Genomic DNA, 19202 nt, shown 5'->3' with positions numbered 1-19202 from the left:
GCGAAGATCCAGAGAGATGCCAGGAACACGGGAATATAACAAAACACTTTATTAAAGAAAGGTGAAAAAGTCCAGCAAAAACAAACATAAATCCACGGAACAGGGAAAAACACGAAGTAACAACATCGACCGACAATCGGGTGTGAGCAGACAAGACTATAAATACACAGAAACAGGGGTGTGGCAACAAACGAGCAAACGAGGGGAAGTACAAATAAGGGCAAGACTAAACCAAAAAGCACAAAACCAAAGGGGGGAACACAGACTAAACCAAATGTACAAGAACCATAAGGGAAAAAAAACACTAGGAAAAACATAACAGACGAGACAGAATCCTGACATTACCCCCCCTCCCCTAAGGCGCGACTCACGCCGTAACTAAACACCTAGGAGTGGGAGGGTGGGCGCCCTGGAGGCCGCACAAGGCAGACATACGGGGAAGCAGGTTAATGCCTCCAGGGCGGGTCTGGGAGATCAGGGAGTCATGGCCAGGAGTATTGACCAGGCGGCCATGGCGAATCAGGGGGATCAGGGGCCATGGCCGCGCACACAGTCCAAGCGGCCATGGTGGATCAGGAGGATCAGGGGCCATGACCGCGCACACAGTCCAAGCGGCCATGGATAATCCAGGGAGTAGTAACCCCCCCAAAAACTCCTTGGGGGAAATTAGGGTTCTACCAGCCCATGGTAGCTCAGGAGGGCGCGCTGGAGGAGGAGCCGACTGTGGAGGGCGCGCAGGAGGGGAGGCGCTGGAGGAGAAGCCGACTCTGGAGGGCGTGCTGGAGGAGGAGCCGACTCTGGAGGGCTGGAGGGCGCGCAGGAGGGCGCGCTGGAGGAGGAGCCGACTCTGGAGCGCGCGCGCTGGAGGAGGAGCCGACTCTGGAGGGCGCGCTGGAGGAGGAGCCGACTCTGGAGGGCGCGCTGGAGGAGGAGCCGACTCTGGAGGGCGCTCTGGAGGAGGAGCCGACTCTGGAGGGCGGCTGGAGACTCTGGAGGGCGCGCTGGAGGAGGAGCCGACTCTGGAGGGCGCGCTGGAGGAGGAGCCGACTCTGGAGGGCGCGCTGGAGGAGGAGCCGACTCTGGAGGGCGCGCTGGACAGGGCTCCGGCTCAGGAGCCTTCCAGGGCAATTGCGTCAAGGCTTGGGACCTGGGGAGAGCAGGGATAGAGAAGGTGGACAGAAGAAAGGGAGAAGCAGAGAGTCTGTGGGGGAGCGCTGCCTCCGAAGGAGGATCCACAGCAGAAGCAGACACCTCAGGAGGCATTGGCACAGCTTCTCCAACTGACAGGAGCCCTGGAGCTGACTTGAGACCAGACAGGAACTCTGGAGCAGGCCTGAGACCAGGCGGGAGCTGGAGCGGAGCAGGAAACCGTCTCCTGGCCTGGGACCTGGGGAAAGCAGAGATAGAGGAGGCAGACAGAATAGGGGGAGAAGCAGAAAGGTTGTTGAGGGACGCCGCCTCCATTGGAGGATCTACAGCCGTGGCTGACACCTCTGGAGGCATTGGCGCAGCTTCCCCGACCGAGGGTGGTCCCAGAGCGGGCTTGTGATCAGACGAGCGCTCTGGAGCAGGGTGGTGACCAGATGCGACCTCAGAAACTGACGTATGAACAGACATGGCCTCAGGGGCACAGTGTGCAGCCCACACACACCAGATAGCAACTGCCATCAAAGGAAGAGCCGCAGCGGGTGGTTGTGGTGGGTCCAATACGCTGGCTGTCATGTTAGGTCGTGACCTTGGGATGTCGGATGAGCTGTGACTAGACACTGGGCCGTTGGACAGGACGTGACTCAACCCTGGGCCATCGGACGAGGCATGCCTAGGCTCGGAGTGGTTAGACGAGATGTGACTAGGCTCTGGGTGGTCAGATGAGGCGTGACCTGGCTCAAGTGAAACAGCTGTGACTTGACTTGGCTCTGAAGGGATAGCTGTAACTTGACTTGATGTGGGACAAGCAGCTGTGATCTGACTTAGCTTTGAGGGAACAGCTGCTGTGGCATAACTTGACTTTGTAGGAACAGCAGCTGGTGGCCGGCGGGCTTGAGCGCGGAGAGGAAGCCGGCGGGCTTGAGCGCGGAGAGGAAGCCGGCGGGCTTGAGCGCGGAGAGGAAGCCGGCGGGCTTGAGCGCGGAGAGGAAGCCGGCGGGCTTGAGCGCGGAGAGGAAGCCGGCGGGCTTGAGCGCGGAGAGGAAGCCGGCTGCATCGGGCTGAGGACCACAGTGGAGCTCTGGAGGATGACTGGTGATGTGGGACTGGTCTGGCGGTTCGAGCCGTTAGGACGGTATGTGGAGGTTCTCGGCTTAGGGCAGGCTGGCACGTTGCGCTGCGTCTGGGAGGGGACTGGAAGATGAGACTGAATCGGACTTAGAACCTCTACTTCAAAATCAGATCCGTTTAAATAGAGAATAAGATTGATTAGCTCGATCAAGGAGAAACTACTAGCGGGAAGATTGCAGCGTATCGTCTCATCATCCAGCCCCAAAACAAACACAGCGGAGAGAGAAGCTTCGGGCCAGCCTACCTGGTGGGATAACTCGATAAAATCCTCCACATACCGCTCCAACCCACGACCACCTTGCCGTATTCCCCACAGTGTAGCCTCAGCCTGACTCATCTTTAGTTCCGGTTCGGTCGAACTGTCACGGTCGTGTGCAGGAGCGAAGATCCAGAGAGATGCCAGGAACACGGGAATATAACAAAACACTTTATTAAAGAAAGGTGAAAAAGTCCAGCAAAAACAAACATAAATCCACAGAACAGGGAAAAACACGAAGTAACAACATCGACCGACAATCGGGTGTGAGCAGACAAGACTATAAATACACAGAAACAGGGGTGTGGCAACAAACGAGCAAACGAGGGGAAGTACAAATAAGGGCAAGACTAAACCAAAAAGCACAAAACCAAAGGGGGGAACACAGACTAAACCAAATGTACAAGAACCATAAGGGAAAAAAACACTAGGAAAAACATAACAGACGAGACAGAATCCTGACACTGACATGTTTTATGATATGTCAGAGCAAGATATTTTAGGTGCCACAAAACGCATGCACCTAAACTACAGTCAACAGAAGCTACCCTTGAATGAAAAAGAAAAACCTTGGGCACAATGAAAATTACTATGATGCTTAGTCCACAATATATTTAAGCTTCATGCATGTCTTTGTAAAGATTTTTAAAGGAAAATATTGTCTTTTTTTACCATTACTCACTGTGGAACTATTTAACCCACCTTATGTGTTTTAATGAGGAACCCATCTAATTACAAACTTTGATCAATTTTCTGATTGAAAGTGTTTAATGATAAGTTCTTTGTGTGCTTTTATCTTACTAACCTTTTACCTTACCTTACTTACTACTTTAATTTGCAACTATATTTAGATTACAACTATATTTAGATATTTAGGCCTACAAATTACACACTGTGTAGCACCATTATATAATGGGTTTCTGCTGATGTTTGTTAATACACAAATCGTAGAGGCATGTCACCTTTATGGCACAGTAAAAAAAAAAAATTCTAGCAAAACAGTTTGGTGTGGACAGAAAATCTTTTCAGGAGTGAGTGAAGGCCAAGAGTTGATGCTCGTCAGGGACAGGAAACCTTCCTCAGTTCAGCAGTAGAGAGTGAGATTTCAAAGTGTCTTTTAGCAGACTGTAAACAAGAAGCTAGATTATGTTATATAGGCTAACTGTAAAATGAAAGAAGGAAAAATATGAGGTAAGGTTATCTAAACATAGTTTGGACTAGTGTGTCTTTTTATAGTAGGTAAGGTGATCTAAAAGTAGTTTGGACTAGTGTGTCTTTTTATAGTCCTTACCAGTCCTGTGTGGCCGGGGTTAAATGTTATTTGTACAGGTGATGAGTGCTAGTAAATATTAGTAAAAAGAATTTTTAAAACACTTCTGTGTCAATGAATAAATATATTGACGTTTTACTTCTTTAAGATCAATAGGTTTTTTTTTTTTTTTTTAGTTTTGGGAATAAATCATGATGTGGACTTATTTGGAACACATGCAGGCTTGAATTGTTCCGAAGTACCAATTTAGCCCATGCCAGACTTCTGACATTATTCATAAAATATCTTAATTTTATATTCTAAAGTGTACATCAACAAATTAATGTTCAAATGAGATATAAATCTTGCATTTTAACAATTGATTTTTCGTATAAACCATGTCAATATCTATGAAAAAACATAAACTTAGATTTTGGTGGGCTTAATGGGTACACTTACCCTAGTTATTTAATGCTATAAAATTGGGATGTGGTGTCATAATTATGGACTTGTGATTGTGTCTGATTGTGTTTATATTTGTATATTTATATTTGTCTTTAAATTGCTTTCTTGAAGCGTTTTTATCATTCAGTTCTTTGTAAAATGAATTATATTCTGAAAATGTAATATAAACCATGAGGATTGTCACACTTCTGCCTTTTACTTTAGTTTCTTTTCTTTCCGTTGAGAGTTTTATGTTTTAAGTTAAGTTTTGCCGCCAAGCCATGTTCCAGATGTCTGTGCCTGCCTCAAAACTTCAACTAGCCTACAATACTCCGCACCATCCTCCAGCCAAGACTTCACATGGAACAACCAAGAAACTTCCAGCCAATCAGCAACCTTGGGAAACCCCTTTCTGCAATGACTACACAAAAGGAATTCCCTTAAGACAAAGGCAACGCAAGTAAAACCTCCAGATTCTAGCTGAACTGGTGCATTTAATATAAAGTGTAATAGCCTCATTGAGAAACTCAGTGTGAGGGTTAATTAGATGATAATCTAATTAATATGTTTTTTCAGGTCTAAGCAATTGCATATGTTGCTATAAACTTTTTCATGGATTTCATATTTTCACTCTTCTAAACTCATTCTTTCCTCACTTTCTCTCTTTCTGCAACTTGTGTGAATGTGTAAATGTGTATGTCTATGTGTTAGTTTAGTTTATATATCTAAGTTAATGTCTTAAACTGCCAGTCTTGTTACTGTGCTAATAAATAGCGCTTTTACTATATTTTGGATATTAATATCCATTGCAGAGTTGATATTATATGGCTTGTTCAATGAATCGTTCAGTGATTCTGTTCAAATTCCCTATTAAATCTGAATTAATTCTCTTTGAGCTAAATTCACCTGTTTCTCTTATAATCGCGTAGATGGATGTGTTCAGGGAATTTGGTTGGTAAAAGTATAATATTTAATGCCACTTAAATTATTGAAATGATCTGAATAAAGATTTGTTCATTTTGATGAATGAGATCAAATGAGAGAGGCAGTAAAATGATCTGAACTTCCCATCACTAATATGGGGCCCTCTTGGGTAAGACGAGCATTCTGGGTAAGACATAAGCAAACATAATCAGTTCCATATAGGCTGACTACATAGGCCCTAAGTAGTACACAAACAGATAGTAGGTACAGAGTGGGCAGTGGGTTTGGGATCTATGTGGGTACAGTATTGACCTTATTCTTCAGAGAAACAAGTGCATCACCATCTTTAGAATATTGTCTTTGAATTTCCGTTTGCGCGGTAGCTCTGTATATTTCTAGTCAGAAGTTGTAGAGCGCTGGAATATACAAATCAGGTTAAACCCAGTGTGTCATCAGCAATGGTCTGCAAAGCACATGCTATCTCCATATAGTTATTTCAAAATCTACACAAATGGTTCAAAATATCCAGAAAATGGTCGCAATGTGCAATATGAAGAACGAGTTACAGAAGAGTTTTATGGTCAACCAGTTAGTAATGTTGACACAATGTTGATATAATGTTTATTGCTAAATCATTGAAAAATTGGTTTAACAAAAACAAATCTTTTTTTAAAAAAGGCAATTAAAGGATTTGTATGTTGAATCAATGTTGTGTCTTTAACAAGAAATATCTGCCTTTTGAATTATTATGATAATTAATATTTTATTTATTAGCATTTTGTGATATTTTGATCAAAACATCTCTTCAAAAATCCAAATGTATATGTACAAATATTATTATTATAATTAGTAACAATAATTATAATGGATACAGTTTTAATCTCAAAAGAGCAGTGAGATTTTGTGTGGATTTACAATTTTGTGTGTGTGCCTACAATTTAAATTTTATTATCACATTTTTATTCATACACTGTCATGAAAACACAATTTGACCAACTAATCATATAATACAGCCTAAAAATAAAACTAAATAAACAAGTTTCTTTAAAAAAAACAAACAAACAAACAAAATAATCTGTTTATTTTCCGTTTGCAATGGGTTGTTACCTGGTTGCTTCTATCATGATTGGTTAATCTGACTGTCATCCAACAAACTGGCCAATGACAGCTGTGCATACCTTAGTCAAAATTGAAAATACCTCAGTTTGATGTTGTGTTTGCTACTGATCTCAATAATCCGGGAGATTACTCGGTCAGTTCTTGATTATGTGCCTGTTAAATTCTTATTTTAAACTAATTTGAGTTGTGACATGTCAAGGGAGAACAGAAACTGGAATGTGAACTGAGAGGAAGAGGCAGACTTGATGTGTGAGGTTCTGCAAACATATGGCAATATCAGGTAACAAAACTTTTTTTTTAGTCAAACCAACTTTGACTGAAAAAGTTATGTTTTGTGTCCACAATTTATGTGGGTGAGAGGAAATCAAAGTGAGAGGCTAATTGCGATTAGCGTATTAGTGCTGGTGATGTAAGCACATATTTTAATGTAAGTTAGTGTCTGAACTTGCTGTATGTTTGTATGTATTAAAGGACACCTATTATGCCCCTTTTTGCAGTCTCAGGTGTCCCCAGAATGTGTCTGTTAATTTTCAGCTCAAAAAAACCCACAGATCATTTATTATATCTTTTTGAAAATGCCTATTTTGAGTGTAAGCAGAAACACACTGTTTAAGTCTGTCATGAATCGGGTCCAGGGTCTTCAGTCTGCTCACCACCAGAGGTCGCCTTGCCACACTTTGGACAGTCACACTACACAGATCATTGCACTACACCCTGGACTACATTTCCCATACTCCACCTCACTGATTAGGTTCCCAGGTGCTACTCATCAGCCAGCCTTCATAACCCGCTTCCGGACTCTCACTTGCCGCGAAGTCTTGTTTGCCGCTGCAACATTTCTGAGCGTTTCCCCTGTGTATTTGATTTTCTGTGTTTAACCTGGACTGTGTATCACCCTCTGATTGTCTGCCGACTGCCTGTTGATCTATCGCCTTGTTTTATGGATTATTGTTACTCTGCCTGCCGCCTGCCCCGACCATTGCTCGCCCACGGATTACTCTTTGGATTGTCTCTGTTGTTCCTCACGCTGTCTCTGACCCCTGCCTGTCTGACTTTGTGTTATTCTCAATAAAAGCTGCAAATGGATCCGCACGCCTCTGACCCTATGTTACAGAAGACTTCGCCACTACAAGGATCCAGCATCTTTTTCAGCAAACTTTGGCCAGGTATGGACATGGCTAGAATACTGTTAGCCCTCAAGCAGGGCACGCGATCGCTCAAGGACTATATTAGAGAATTTCTAGCCATCGCGTTTTACTCTGATCTACCAGACTGTCTACTGATCGAGTTTTTTTGTGATGGAATTAATCAGCCGTTAAGGACCAATCTTAGACGCGAGGCTCCGCGTTCAACACTCTCCCCATTTATGGACTTTGCTTTATTGACGGTGGGCTCGTCTTTCACTGTGGGTGTCACGGATGAGGAACGCGACATCGCGGTAATGCCGGCCGTGCAACCCGTCCATGAAATGGTGGCTACAACAGACCCCGTTTGCAATATGGCGGCTGCGCTGAAGCGCACTCATGCAATGGCGGCGACTGCGGCGTCCGTTCACAAAATGGCGGCCGCGCCGGTGCGCGCTCATGAAATGGCGGTGACGGCGGAGCCCGTTCACAAAATGGCGGCGAAAACGGAGCTCCATCACGTCACAACTGCTATCCTAGAGCCAAGCAAAGCTAAAGCTGTGTTTCCCGAGTCGAGTCAAGCTACAGCTGCTGTTCCTGTGTCAAGTCAAGTTAGAGCTGTGTTGCATGAGTCAAGTCAAGTCACTGCTGATCTTCAAAGGCCAAGTCAAGTCACCGCTGGTCTTCACGTGTCAGGTCATGTCACAGCAGTTCTTAATGAGCCAGGTCAAGTGATTGCTGTTGTTCCAGAGTCAAGTCCCGTCCCGTCTGATGGCCCAGAGTCAAGTCACGTCCCGTCTGACCACCCAAAGCCTCGCCATGTCTCGTCTGACACCCCAAGGTCACGGCCTATCATGATGGTCAGCATGCTGGACCCACCACTAGTGTCAGTGCGGGCTGCAGGCCTCCCCCTGCTATCAGCACCTTTAGGCCTGGTCATTAAAGAGCTCCTGCCACCCGCTGCTGCTCTTCCCCTAATGGCGGTTGCCATTTGGTGTGTGTGGGCTGCACACTGTGCTCCAGAGGTCCCGTCAGATCACAGCCCTGCTCCAGAGGTCCCGTCTGATCACAGGCCTGCTCCAGAGGTCCCGTCTGATTACAGGCCTGCTCCAGAGCTCTCGTCTGATCACAAGCCTGCTCCAGAGCTCTCCTTTGACTGTGAGTCTGCGCCAGTGCCCCCTGAGGTGATGGTGCTGGTTTCAGATTCTCCCAAAGGTGTTGCGGATACCACCATCGAGACTCCAGAGGTGGCGGCTTTTGCTGCAGGGCCTCTGGAGGTGGCAGCGCGTGAGTGTCATGAATCGGGTCCAGGGTCTTCAGTCTGCTCACCACCAGAGGTCGCTTTGCCACACTTTGAACAGTCACACTACACAGATCATTGCACTACACCCTGGACTACATTTCCCATACTCCACCTCACTGATTAGGTTCCCAGGTGTTACTCATCAGACAGCCTTCATAAGCTGCTACCGGACTCTCACTCGCCGCAAAGTCTTGTTTGCCACTGCAACATTTCTGAGCGTTTCCCCTGTGTATTGGATTTTATGTGTTTAACCTGGACTGTGTATCACCCTCTGATTGTCTGCCACCTGCCTGTTGATCTATCGCTTTGTTTTACGGATTATTGTTACTCTGCCTGCCGCCTGCCCCGACCATTGCTCGCCCATGGATTACTCTTTGGATTGTCTTTGTTGTTCCTCACGCTGTCTCTGACCCCCGCCTGTCTGACTTTGTGTTATTCTCAATAAAAGCTGCAAATGGATCTGCACGCCTCTGACCCTATGTTACAAAGTCCATGTCTCGTTAAATGCAAATGAGCTGCTGCTCCCTGCCCTCTTTTCCAGAACAGGGCTGTGCTATTTTAGTTGGTATCTCAGATCTTTGCCAAAAAACATCTGTTTGGTTTTGATGATCATGTGTATCACGCTGAAATCATGCGTTTTAAGCCATATCAGCATAAATTTCTGATACACGTTTTTCAGGACACCCATATGAAGACGATGATCAGGAAGCAGCTGTCACGCGCGTATGAGTACTAAACTAAGTTCTCTTTCACACACAGGTTTATGTTAAAACGTGCACAAGTTGCATAAACATAGGCAGTTATATCTATGAAGTTAAACGGCTCTCTCAGGGCAGGACTCTGATGCAACCCAGTCTCACGGCAATTTGTGACATAGTCACGAAAATATTCACAAACCCAAATTTCCCCCTTTTTTCATGTTACTCAGTATAATGTATTTTAATAGGGAGTAATTTTCGTGCTTGCACCACGTTTTTCTTTCTGTCACTGCAACAGTTTGGTGATTTTGGTTTAATCAGCCACCATATAACATTATTATTTACACAATTTAAATGTGTTTGAGCACCTAACCCAACCCCTGTCAGGCATTCACCAGAGCCACCTCCACCTGCCATCTTACCAGTAGCACCGCCCACCTGTTCCTCATCACCGGAGTTCTAATTACACACACCTGAATCCATTCCTGCCACGCCCTATATAAGACTCTGTCCTTCAGTCATTCACTGTCCGGTCTAACGTTCACATCCCCTACGCTAGCTCCAGACCCCATGCTGCATTCCACTGGAAACTCTGGTGCTATTGACTACTCTGCTCACCCCTTCAGGGTGACTTAATAATTGGGTAGTGGAAAAATATTATGAATATATACAGATTTATACGGATAGTGCTAAGAATCCAGAGACCGAAGTATACAGTAGTCAAGTGGCAATCGAAAAAGTCGAAGTGGATCGAAAAAGTTCATCAAAGTTATCCTAGGACAAGAACGGGTATTGTTTTTGTTTTAGAACAACTTTGATGAAAGGTTTTGATCCACTTCAAATCCTGACTACTGTAGTACTAAATAGAAGAACATCTGATAATTTAGGGGTTTACACTGTGGAGATGCTGGCTGTGTTAATCGCATTACGATGGGTGGAAAAGACAGGACAGGACAAAGTTTTGCTCAAATTCTGCATCAGCTCTAGCAAGTTTAAGGTCATTCTATTCAAAAAGTCATCAAGATATTCTGTTTGATGTACTCCAGTCAGTAACAAGAAAAGTAAGTTAAGGAAGGCAGGTAAAATTTATATGGGTTCCAGGTCATGTAGGGATAAAGGGGAATGAAATGGCAGATATATTAGCAAAAAGGGCGTTAACAAAAGGAAACACAGAAATGCAAGTAAGTGTTAGCAAATTATTGGTTAAAAGTGTAATATGGGAGAGAATAAATCAAAAGTGGCAAGAGAGGTAGGATAGAGAAGGGAAAGGGAGGCACTTATATTAAATTCAAAAGGATGTTAAACACAAAATTGTTGATAGTGGTAATTGGAGAGAAGAAATGGTGCTAACTAGGCTAAGACTGGGACATTGTATATTAAATAAAACACTTAAATTGATAGGGAAGCATGATCCTGGACTGTGTGAGGGCTGTCAGGGAGAGGAGTCAGTAGAGCATGTGGTCTTGAAATGCAACAGGTATGGAGCACGGAGAGAGGGGTTCAGGACATCACATTAAAAGGATTATTGAGCACAGAGCATAGGGCACAGACCAGAATTCTTTTAAACTTCTTAAGGGTAACCAGTGTTTTTTAAAGGATATGAAGAGTAAAAAGAATAGGGAGGAAGGTTAAAGCATGATGATGATGATGACAGATTTCATTTCTGTTTCTGGTTTTGTTCCTGTCAAAATTTCACTCGTTTTCATCCCTTGAACCAGTTCAGAGCCACGATTCCTTAACCTTTTCTCCAATTTTGATGGGAATACCCTTAAATTAAAGCTCAAAATGTGCACTTTAACTTAAATATGTTGTGGTCAACAGATAAAATAATAAAAATTGTGTCAGTGTCCAAATATATATGGACCCGACTATTGTCATGCTGTCGTGTGCAGGGAATGAGGAGTAGGGACGAGGAGATCTGGAACATGCACTTTATTTAAATAATCCACACAAGGAACAGGAACGGACAGGAACAGCAGGGAATCCATACGCATACACAACGAAAGGACGTTAAGAACTGACAACCAAACGGGGACACAACCAAACTTAAATACACCAATCAGACGAGGACAGGTGTAACCGATTAAACAATGACGTAACAATTGAAAACGGAACAGGAGAGACCACATAAGGGCATACATAGGGAAAACCACAAAAACAGTCCACAGGGGTGTGACATTACCCGCCCTCCCATAAGGCGCGACTCGCACCGTAACAAATACACTAGGGAGGGAGGGTGGGCGCCCTGGAGGCTCGTGCAGGGCAGACACAGGAGGTAGAGGAGGTACGCCTCCAGGGCGGATCAGAGAGCTCAAGAAGCCATGGCGGAGCATACAGTCCGGTATGCCATGGCGGGTCAGGGAGCTCGGGGAGCCACGGCGGAGCATACAGTACGGGGTGCCATGGCGGATCGTTAACATTCAGTTGTTGGAAGAAAGCTGACCATACTCTGGACGTGAACTGGGGACCTCGATCTGACACAATGTCCTCTGGGAGACCATAGAGGCAAAACACAAAGTTGGAATTCTGCTGTTTCAAAGGCTGTGGGTAACTTGGGGAGAGGGATCAGACGACAGGCCTTGGAGAAGCGATCTACGACAGTGAGTATTGTGTTATTACCAGTGGACTTGGGAAGATCAGTGATAAAGTCTATAACCTGGTGGAATCATGGTCGGTGGGGAACTGGCAATGGGTGTAGTAAGCCAGATGGTAATTGTCTGGGAGGTTTGCTTGTGTTACAAATACTTGATTCATGAATAAAGTCTATTGTGTCTACTCGCATGGTTGGCCACCAGAAACTGTTTTGGAGAAGGTGCAAAGTGGCAGTAATACCAGGATGACCGGAGCTGAGTGAAGAGTGAACGTGCTGAATTACTTTCTTGCAGAGGTCCTGAGGTACAAAAGTTCTGTTGGGTGGGCATTCAGTAGGGAGGGGTTCCAGTGAATTGGCTTGCGCAAGTTCTGTCATAACCGGGGCCACTGGACCGGGGCTACAATTACTGACTCTGGTAGGAGGGTCTCCTCCATTTTAACAGGATTAAGACAATCATGTTGGTGTAATAAGGCATCAGCTTTGGTGTTCTTTGAACCGGGACGATAAGTCACGGTGAAGTCAAATCTGGTGAAAAAAAGGGCCCACCTTGCCTGTCTGGGGTTCAGTCTCTTGGCAGATCACAAGTATTCCAAAGTCTTATGGTCGGTTAGAATGACAAAAGGATGTTTGGAGCCCTCTAGCCAGTGGCGCCACTCCTCTAAGGCTGATTTCATGGCAAGCAGTTCTCGATTTCCAACATCGTAGTTTTGCTCGGCAGGGGTGAGTTTACGGGAGTAAAAAGCGCATGGGAAGAGCTTGGGTGGCGAACCATGCTGCTGTGAAAGAATGGCTCCAATGCCAGTATTACCTCCACTACGAACAGGATTTCCGGGTCAGGGTGATGGAGGATGGGGGCAGATGTGAAACGTGACTTGTGTTCTGCAAAGGCTTCCTGAGCTACTGTAGACCATTTCAGATGAGGTGATGTTGTCCTTGTCATGGAGGTTAGAGGGGAGGCCACCGAGCTGTTCCTAATGAAGCGACGATAAAAGTTTGCAAATCCCAAGAATCATTGCAATTCCTTTAGAGTAGATGGTTGAGGCCAGTCCAGGACAGCTCTGACCTTTTTCTCATCCATGGCAACTAGTTAGGTCGGTGTATTCAGCTGGAGGAGCAGGAAGGGGAGCTGGGTCCTCCTTGACAGCAACAGTCTGCACTGAGATTGAGGCCCCATCAGTGACGCAACTGATGTGACAAGATGGATCCCATTGAACGATCTGACCCTCGCTCCATGAGATGAGAGGATTGTGCTGGCGTAGCCAAGGGAGTCCAAGAATTACCGGGTTATGTGGTGAGGTGGTGATATAAAAACGAATGCTCTCGGTGTGAAGAGTTCCAGTCTGAATTTGCAGATCCACGATGGAGTGCATGACTCTCCCCGCACCGAGAGGGCATCATTCTATCGCTTCCACTGACAAATGAGAGGTGCAAGAGATTAAGGGGAGTTGGTGTAGTAGAGCAAATTCATGAGACATAAGTTCCCTGCTGCACCAGAATTTGCAGGGCGGATGACTCTATGTTCCTGCCCTCAATAGACAGTACTATGGGCACCTTTATGCAAGAACTTGAGTGATGTGCTTGAATACATGGACTCACCGTAGAGGTGCCACGAGGTGGTGGTCTTGTGGGACAGGAGGCCCTCAGATGGCCGTCTTGACTGTAGTAAAGGCAGAGAAGTTGACGAATGCGGCGCTCACGCTCCTCCAGAGTCAGACATGTATATCCAAGTTGCATGGGTTCTGGTGGAGAAGGAGTGACTGGATAGTGCATGCTGGGTGAAACAGCTTGGGGAGGACGATGAGAATGAATCAAATTATCCACCTGAATGGGTAGTTTGATGAATTAAGAAAGCGTTTTTCTCTCGTCTCGGCAGGCTAATTCGGACTGAAGCTCCAAGCTGAGTCCTGCGGAAGAGGAGTTTAAGCGTGCTCTCCACCCAGTCCGTCTGTGTAGCCAGTGTGCGAAAGGTGAGTGCATATTCAGCGGCGATGTTCTTGCCTTGACTTAATGCGAATAGTTGGTCATCAGCGCCCCTGCCTCCCTCTCGGTGTTGAAATATCTCCCGAAAGTGTTGAAGGAAGATATTGAATGAGGGGAAAGCTGAGCCATCCTCTCTCCAAACAGCTGTCACCCATTCCAAAGCCTTGCCGGTAAGGAGTGAGCATACTAGGGAAATTTTGCTGGCATCAGTGCTGTACATTGCTGGTTGTTGATTGACAAACAACAAACACATGTAGTAAAAATCCCTTACGTTTTGTAGGATCACCGTCAAACTTGTCAGGCAGAGCCAAGGAGCAGGAAGGGGAGCTGGGTCCTCCTTGACAGCAACAGTCTGCACTGAGATTGAGGCCCCATCAGTGACGCAACTGATGTGACAAGATGGATCCCATTGAACGATCTGACCCTCGCTCCATGAGATGAGAGGATTGTGCTGGCGTAGCCAAGGGAGTCCAAGAATTACCGGGTTATGTGGTGAGGTGGTGATATAAAAACGAATGCTCACGGTGTGAAGAGTTCCAGTCTGAATTTGCAGATCCACGATGGAGTGCATGACTCTCCCCGCACCGAGAGGGCATCATTCTATCGCTTCCACTGACAAATGAGAGGTGCAAGAGATTAAGGGGAGTTGGTGTAGTAGAGCAAATTCATGAGACATAAAGTTCCCTGCTGCACCAGAATTTGCAGGGCGGATGACTCTATGTTCCTGCCCTCAATAGACAGTACTATGGGCACCTTTATGCAAGAACTTGAGTGATGTGCTTGAATACATGGACTCACCGTAGAGGTGCCACGAGTTGGTGGTCTTGTGGGACAGGAGGCCCTCAGATGGCCGTCTTGACTGTAGTAAAGGCAGAGAGGTTGACGAATGCGGCGCTCACGCTCCTCCAGTGTCAGACATGTATATCCAAGTTGCATGGGTTCTGGTGGAGAAGGAGTGACTGGATAGTGCATGCTGGGTAAAACAGCTTGGGGAGGACGATGAGAATGAATCAAATTATCCACCTGAATGGGTAGTTTGATGAATTAAGAAAGCGTTTTTCTCTCGTCTCGGCAGGCTAATTCGGACTGAAGCTCCAAGCTGAGTCCTGCGGAAGAGGAGTTTAAGCGTGCTCTCCACCCAGTCCGTCTGTGTAGCCAGTGTGCGAAAGGTGAGTGCATATTCAGTAACGAGCAAACAGAGTCCAAGGGCAGGCGGCAGAGAATCACAACGAGAGTAAACAGTCCAAAGGTAATCCGCAGGAAGACGAAAACACAGGAAGAACTCTCAGAATTGTTCACCAGGGCAAAACAAGACTTTGCGAACAGGAAGTGTCTGGCAGTGACTTAAATAGTCCACAGGTGAGGTTAATGTCATGAGTCTGGTCCTGATCTTTGGTCCACTTGCCACGAGAGGTCGCCTTGCGATTACACAGACTGTTGCACTACACCCTGGACTACCTTTCCCATGTTTCACTGCACTCACAGCTGCAGCCAATCACGAACTGCATAAATACGAGGCCCTTCCCAATATTTTGGGCCGAGTATTGTACAGCGTTTAGCACTCGTTCTGTGTTAGCTGCTTTACGGAGCCCCTTTCCTAGTTATTCCTTGTTGTCTAGTTTTGTCATTCATGTCTCGACCCTAGCCTTGTTGATTCCTGCCCATCGTGGATTTACCCTTTGTCTCGTCATCACAGACTTTGATTGCCCCTTGTATGGACTCTCGCCTGCCTGTTTGGATTCCCCGTTTGTCTCTCCCCATGGATTACGTTCACCGTTGATCGACCCTCGCCTGTGTCACGGAATACTCTTTTATCTTGCTGTCTGTATACCTGTTTGCCAGTGTTTGACCCAGCCTGTCTACGACCATGTTTCTGTCTAATGTTAATAAAGTTTTGCATATGGATCCGCCCACTCCTTGCCTCATACCCTCCGTAACAGTTAAAATGCAAGGGTGATCAGTACCAGGTACAAGAGTGGGAATTGTAGTCCAAATGGGTATTAATACTCAGGAGAGAGATCCCACTGATGGTGAGTGGTGGGAACCGCGAGAGTCTCATTTGTGACAGTTTTTCTGGAGCTCAGCCATCCAACTACACAGACTGTCAACACACTCTCAACAGGTAAATGTCTATAATTTTTAACTTTCAAATTGTAACTGGTTTCATACCAATCATGTCTTTTTCTCTTTTTAAGAGTACATGCAAGCGTGACCAGCACTGTTTAGTTAAGGATACTTCTATTCACCACTAAGTAACAAAAATATTTAATTTATGGTCCTTTTATACACAAACAGTCACCACTGCATGATTTTATATCACACTCACTTACTATAGAATATATATACCTTTGGCCTTCATAAAAAAATTGTTTTTACATAAACAAATGAAAGAGACACACTGCAACTCTAAACTCAATTGTGCATTTCAGATGCTGTCACATCCTGCCACTTGATCATCTGCAGAGAGATCCAATCACAACAAAATACACATAATGATGGACTTACAGGGATCATAATGGATTATGAAAATACAGTATTTCACTGGAACTTGGTCTTTATTTCACTATTTTCTGTTTCTGTTTCGTTTTACTTTTTTATGTTCACTTATCATTTATTAATGTATTCTGCTAATAACTGTTGTTAGAGCACTGCTATTTTTGCTACAGTTTCACGTTATTGAAAAATAAAAGTACCTATTTGAAACAACATGTTTTTAAGTAAAACCCTAATAGAGGCTACAAAATATTATAAGACCAGGCAGACAGAGGGGTAAAACAAGTGCATAATATATACAAATAATATGAATACTAATAATATTATGATCGAAATATACTCATATTAATGAAAGTAAACCATCATTAGGCTATTTGTAACATCATTAAGGCCCTATATAGCATTTTCTTTGTGGAACCCTATAAAAAAGTTTCTGTTTGGCACCAAAAAGGGTTCTGCTATTGTTACAAGCTGAAGAGCTCTTTTCTGGTACAGTTTAGAACCATTTTTAAGAGTGCAGTAGGACATTTTTTTAAATTTATTTATTATTATTAATTTGTCAATTAATCCTCCTATTACCTTCAAAAGAGAAGGTGGCTTCCTTCTGGATTCCATTGGTGGGGACAGAGCCCAAGTCTCGGTGTAATACCTGTGAGTTGTTCTAAACGCGGCGCTGCTCTTCTCCTGATGTCGTCCGGTGCATGACTACATTCCGCCCATGTATTAAATGCGTCCTTGAAAGCGCGCAGTTTTCTAACTTAGCCTATTTACTTTATTTTACTTTTTAGGTAATATATCAATGGTATGATGTTTCAGATACATCCGAAATTATACAAAAACATATACATATATTTAATTTGATCAAAATTGGCAATCACTGGATATTGGTAGAGACACATCCCTAGCGTCCCCCTAATTCTACACCCCTGCGTGATTCACACATAAGAACTCCCAGGAATTCATAAACCTTACCTGAGAGGCAAGTGATGTTTATGTGTTACATATTGTGATGCTAACGCTGTGTGTGTGAGGGGGTTAATCATTTGTATTGTCAGTAAAATTGATCCAGCAGCTGTTTACCCACGAAATGGATAATAATAATATTAGTAATAATAATAATCAAATACAATGACCCAACAGGCTGCAACTGAGATTAAAAAAAAAAAAGTTTGTTTTTGTGTGTTTGTTTGGAAGATTTCTAAAATTCTTAAGCTGGAGATAGAAAAGTAGCCACTGGCATCAAAACATTAAAAGGAAATGACACTATTATTTAAATCATCATGACATCATAGCTGGATTATAAAACACTGAGAAGAGAGGGCATGTGTGATCCAGTCTATCTGCATTACAATGATTTGTGGCAGAAGTCGCTGGGATGGATATGATTTACATGCTCATCTGTGGACTGTTCATGGTCAGTCTGTCACTTTACGCAAAACCACTCACCACTGTCCAATACAAGGTTTGTGGATTTTTATGTACATTATGATAGTAAAGAGCGTCGTTGCGAAGGTGACTGAAACGGCAGGGTTATTTCCAGTTGCACGAAATATTTGCATAGGACGACTACAAAGCAAGTGGATCCCAAAAAACGTTATTATTATCATTATTGTTATAGTTAAATATAATCTCTTGAAAAACGAAATGTTTACTTCTTTTTATCACAGTCCACAAAAACTCTCCCAGCAGAGAACAGGAGCACGCGACTAGTGAGAAATGGAACGGAAGACGCGCCTGTGCTAAATCAGACGCGCGTACCAAAAGAGCCACAAGAGCTGGACACTAGCGTCAGAGGCACAAGACAGCGACCGTCATCAGGCGATCAGTCTAATTTACGCAAAAAACAACCTCCAAAAAATAAAGAAAAACGGAAAAACTGCTTCGGTTTCAAGATGGATAGAATAAGTGATTTAAGTGGAATGGGCTGTAAAAGTGACTGAAGGGCACAAGAGCACTAATTGTAATACCAAAATGGACTAAATGCCTCATGCAGAATAAACAAAATAAATGAGTTTCTGTCTCCTGAATATTTTGGTGCCATGTATTGCAACAATGGGATTCTTGGATACCGGTCAGATCGTTCCTAAAGAAATACCTGTTAGCTGTAATATATTATGTAATATTACGATGCAAGTTGTAAGTGTTTCAGTCACACTGCATTTGGAATTTCAGAACAGCTCACATACAGTGTGTCTCATCACTGTAGATAGATCTAATAAGTGATTTCTGCCCTGTTAAATGTGATGTGTTTATAGAGACTGCATATATAAGGCTGAACGTTTGACAGAAAGATTTGATTCAGGTATTGTACAAATACACAGTTTTCTAAGAAATGATTTTTCATTTACAGAATTTTTTGTATTATTTTGTTTTTCATTATTCAAAAGCATGATTTCAGTAATATTGTTTAAAAATACTGATTTCTCATAACTTTCATATAGAGTAAACTATGAGGTCTGCAATAAAGATTATTATTTTTTATAATATCCATGTAATTGATTATAAATGATGGGTTATATATAACATGAAGACATGAAAACAAAACAAAACAACAACAAAATTCTCAGTAAAATCCGTTAGACTATATATAGAAATAAAACTGAAAAGTCTGGTCTTTGTGTATACTACTGTAGAGATTTCTTGGAAAATTTAAGAAACTTCCTTTAAAGTGTGTATTTTAATGTTAATTGTTCATTGTAATTGACACAAATAGCTAAAGTGTAATAAAATATATTTAAATGC

The 19202-nt window shown here is 44.0% G+C and overlaps 1 protein-coding gene across 1 annotated transcript; it reads left to right on the top strand.

The window, feature by feature from the left end:
* Positions 1-17805: 17805 nt before the first annotated feature.
* LOC127178147 (C-type natriuretic peptide 4-like) lies at positions 17806-18400 on the top strand. The gene is made up of 2 exons (XM_051130834.1): positions 17806-17922; positions 18128-18400. The coding sequence occupies exons 1-2, from the start codon at positions 17836-17838 to the stop codon at positions 18398-18400; spliced, it is 360 nt and encodes a 119-aa protein (XP_050986791.1). The 5' UTR covers positions 17806-17835.
* The last annotated feature ends 802 nt before the right edge of the window (positions 18401-19202 follow it).

This window comes from Labeo rohita, chromosome 2, assembly GCF_022985175.1.
Source record: "Labeo rohita strain BAU-BD-2019 chromosome 2, IGBB_LRoh.1.0, whole genome shotgun sequence".
NCBI classification, from domain to species: Eukaryota; Metazoa; Chordata; class Actinopteri; order Cypriniformes; family Cyprinidae; genus Labeo; species Labeo rohita.
Note: the sequence above shows the minus strand (reverse complement) of the source record. Positions and strands in the feature narration are given on the sequence as shown.

Bases quoted from the DNA above. Each gene is read 5' to 3' on its own strand.
- LOC127178147 (XM_051130834.1), top strand. From the start codon at position 17,836: ATGGATATGATTTACATGCTCATCTGTGGACTGTTCATGGTCAGTCTG. The intron at 17,923-18,127 runs GTTTGTGGATTT...TTTTTATCACAG, and splicing joins TCACCACTGTCCAATACAAG to TCCACAAAAACTCTCCCAGC.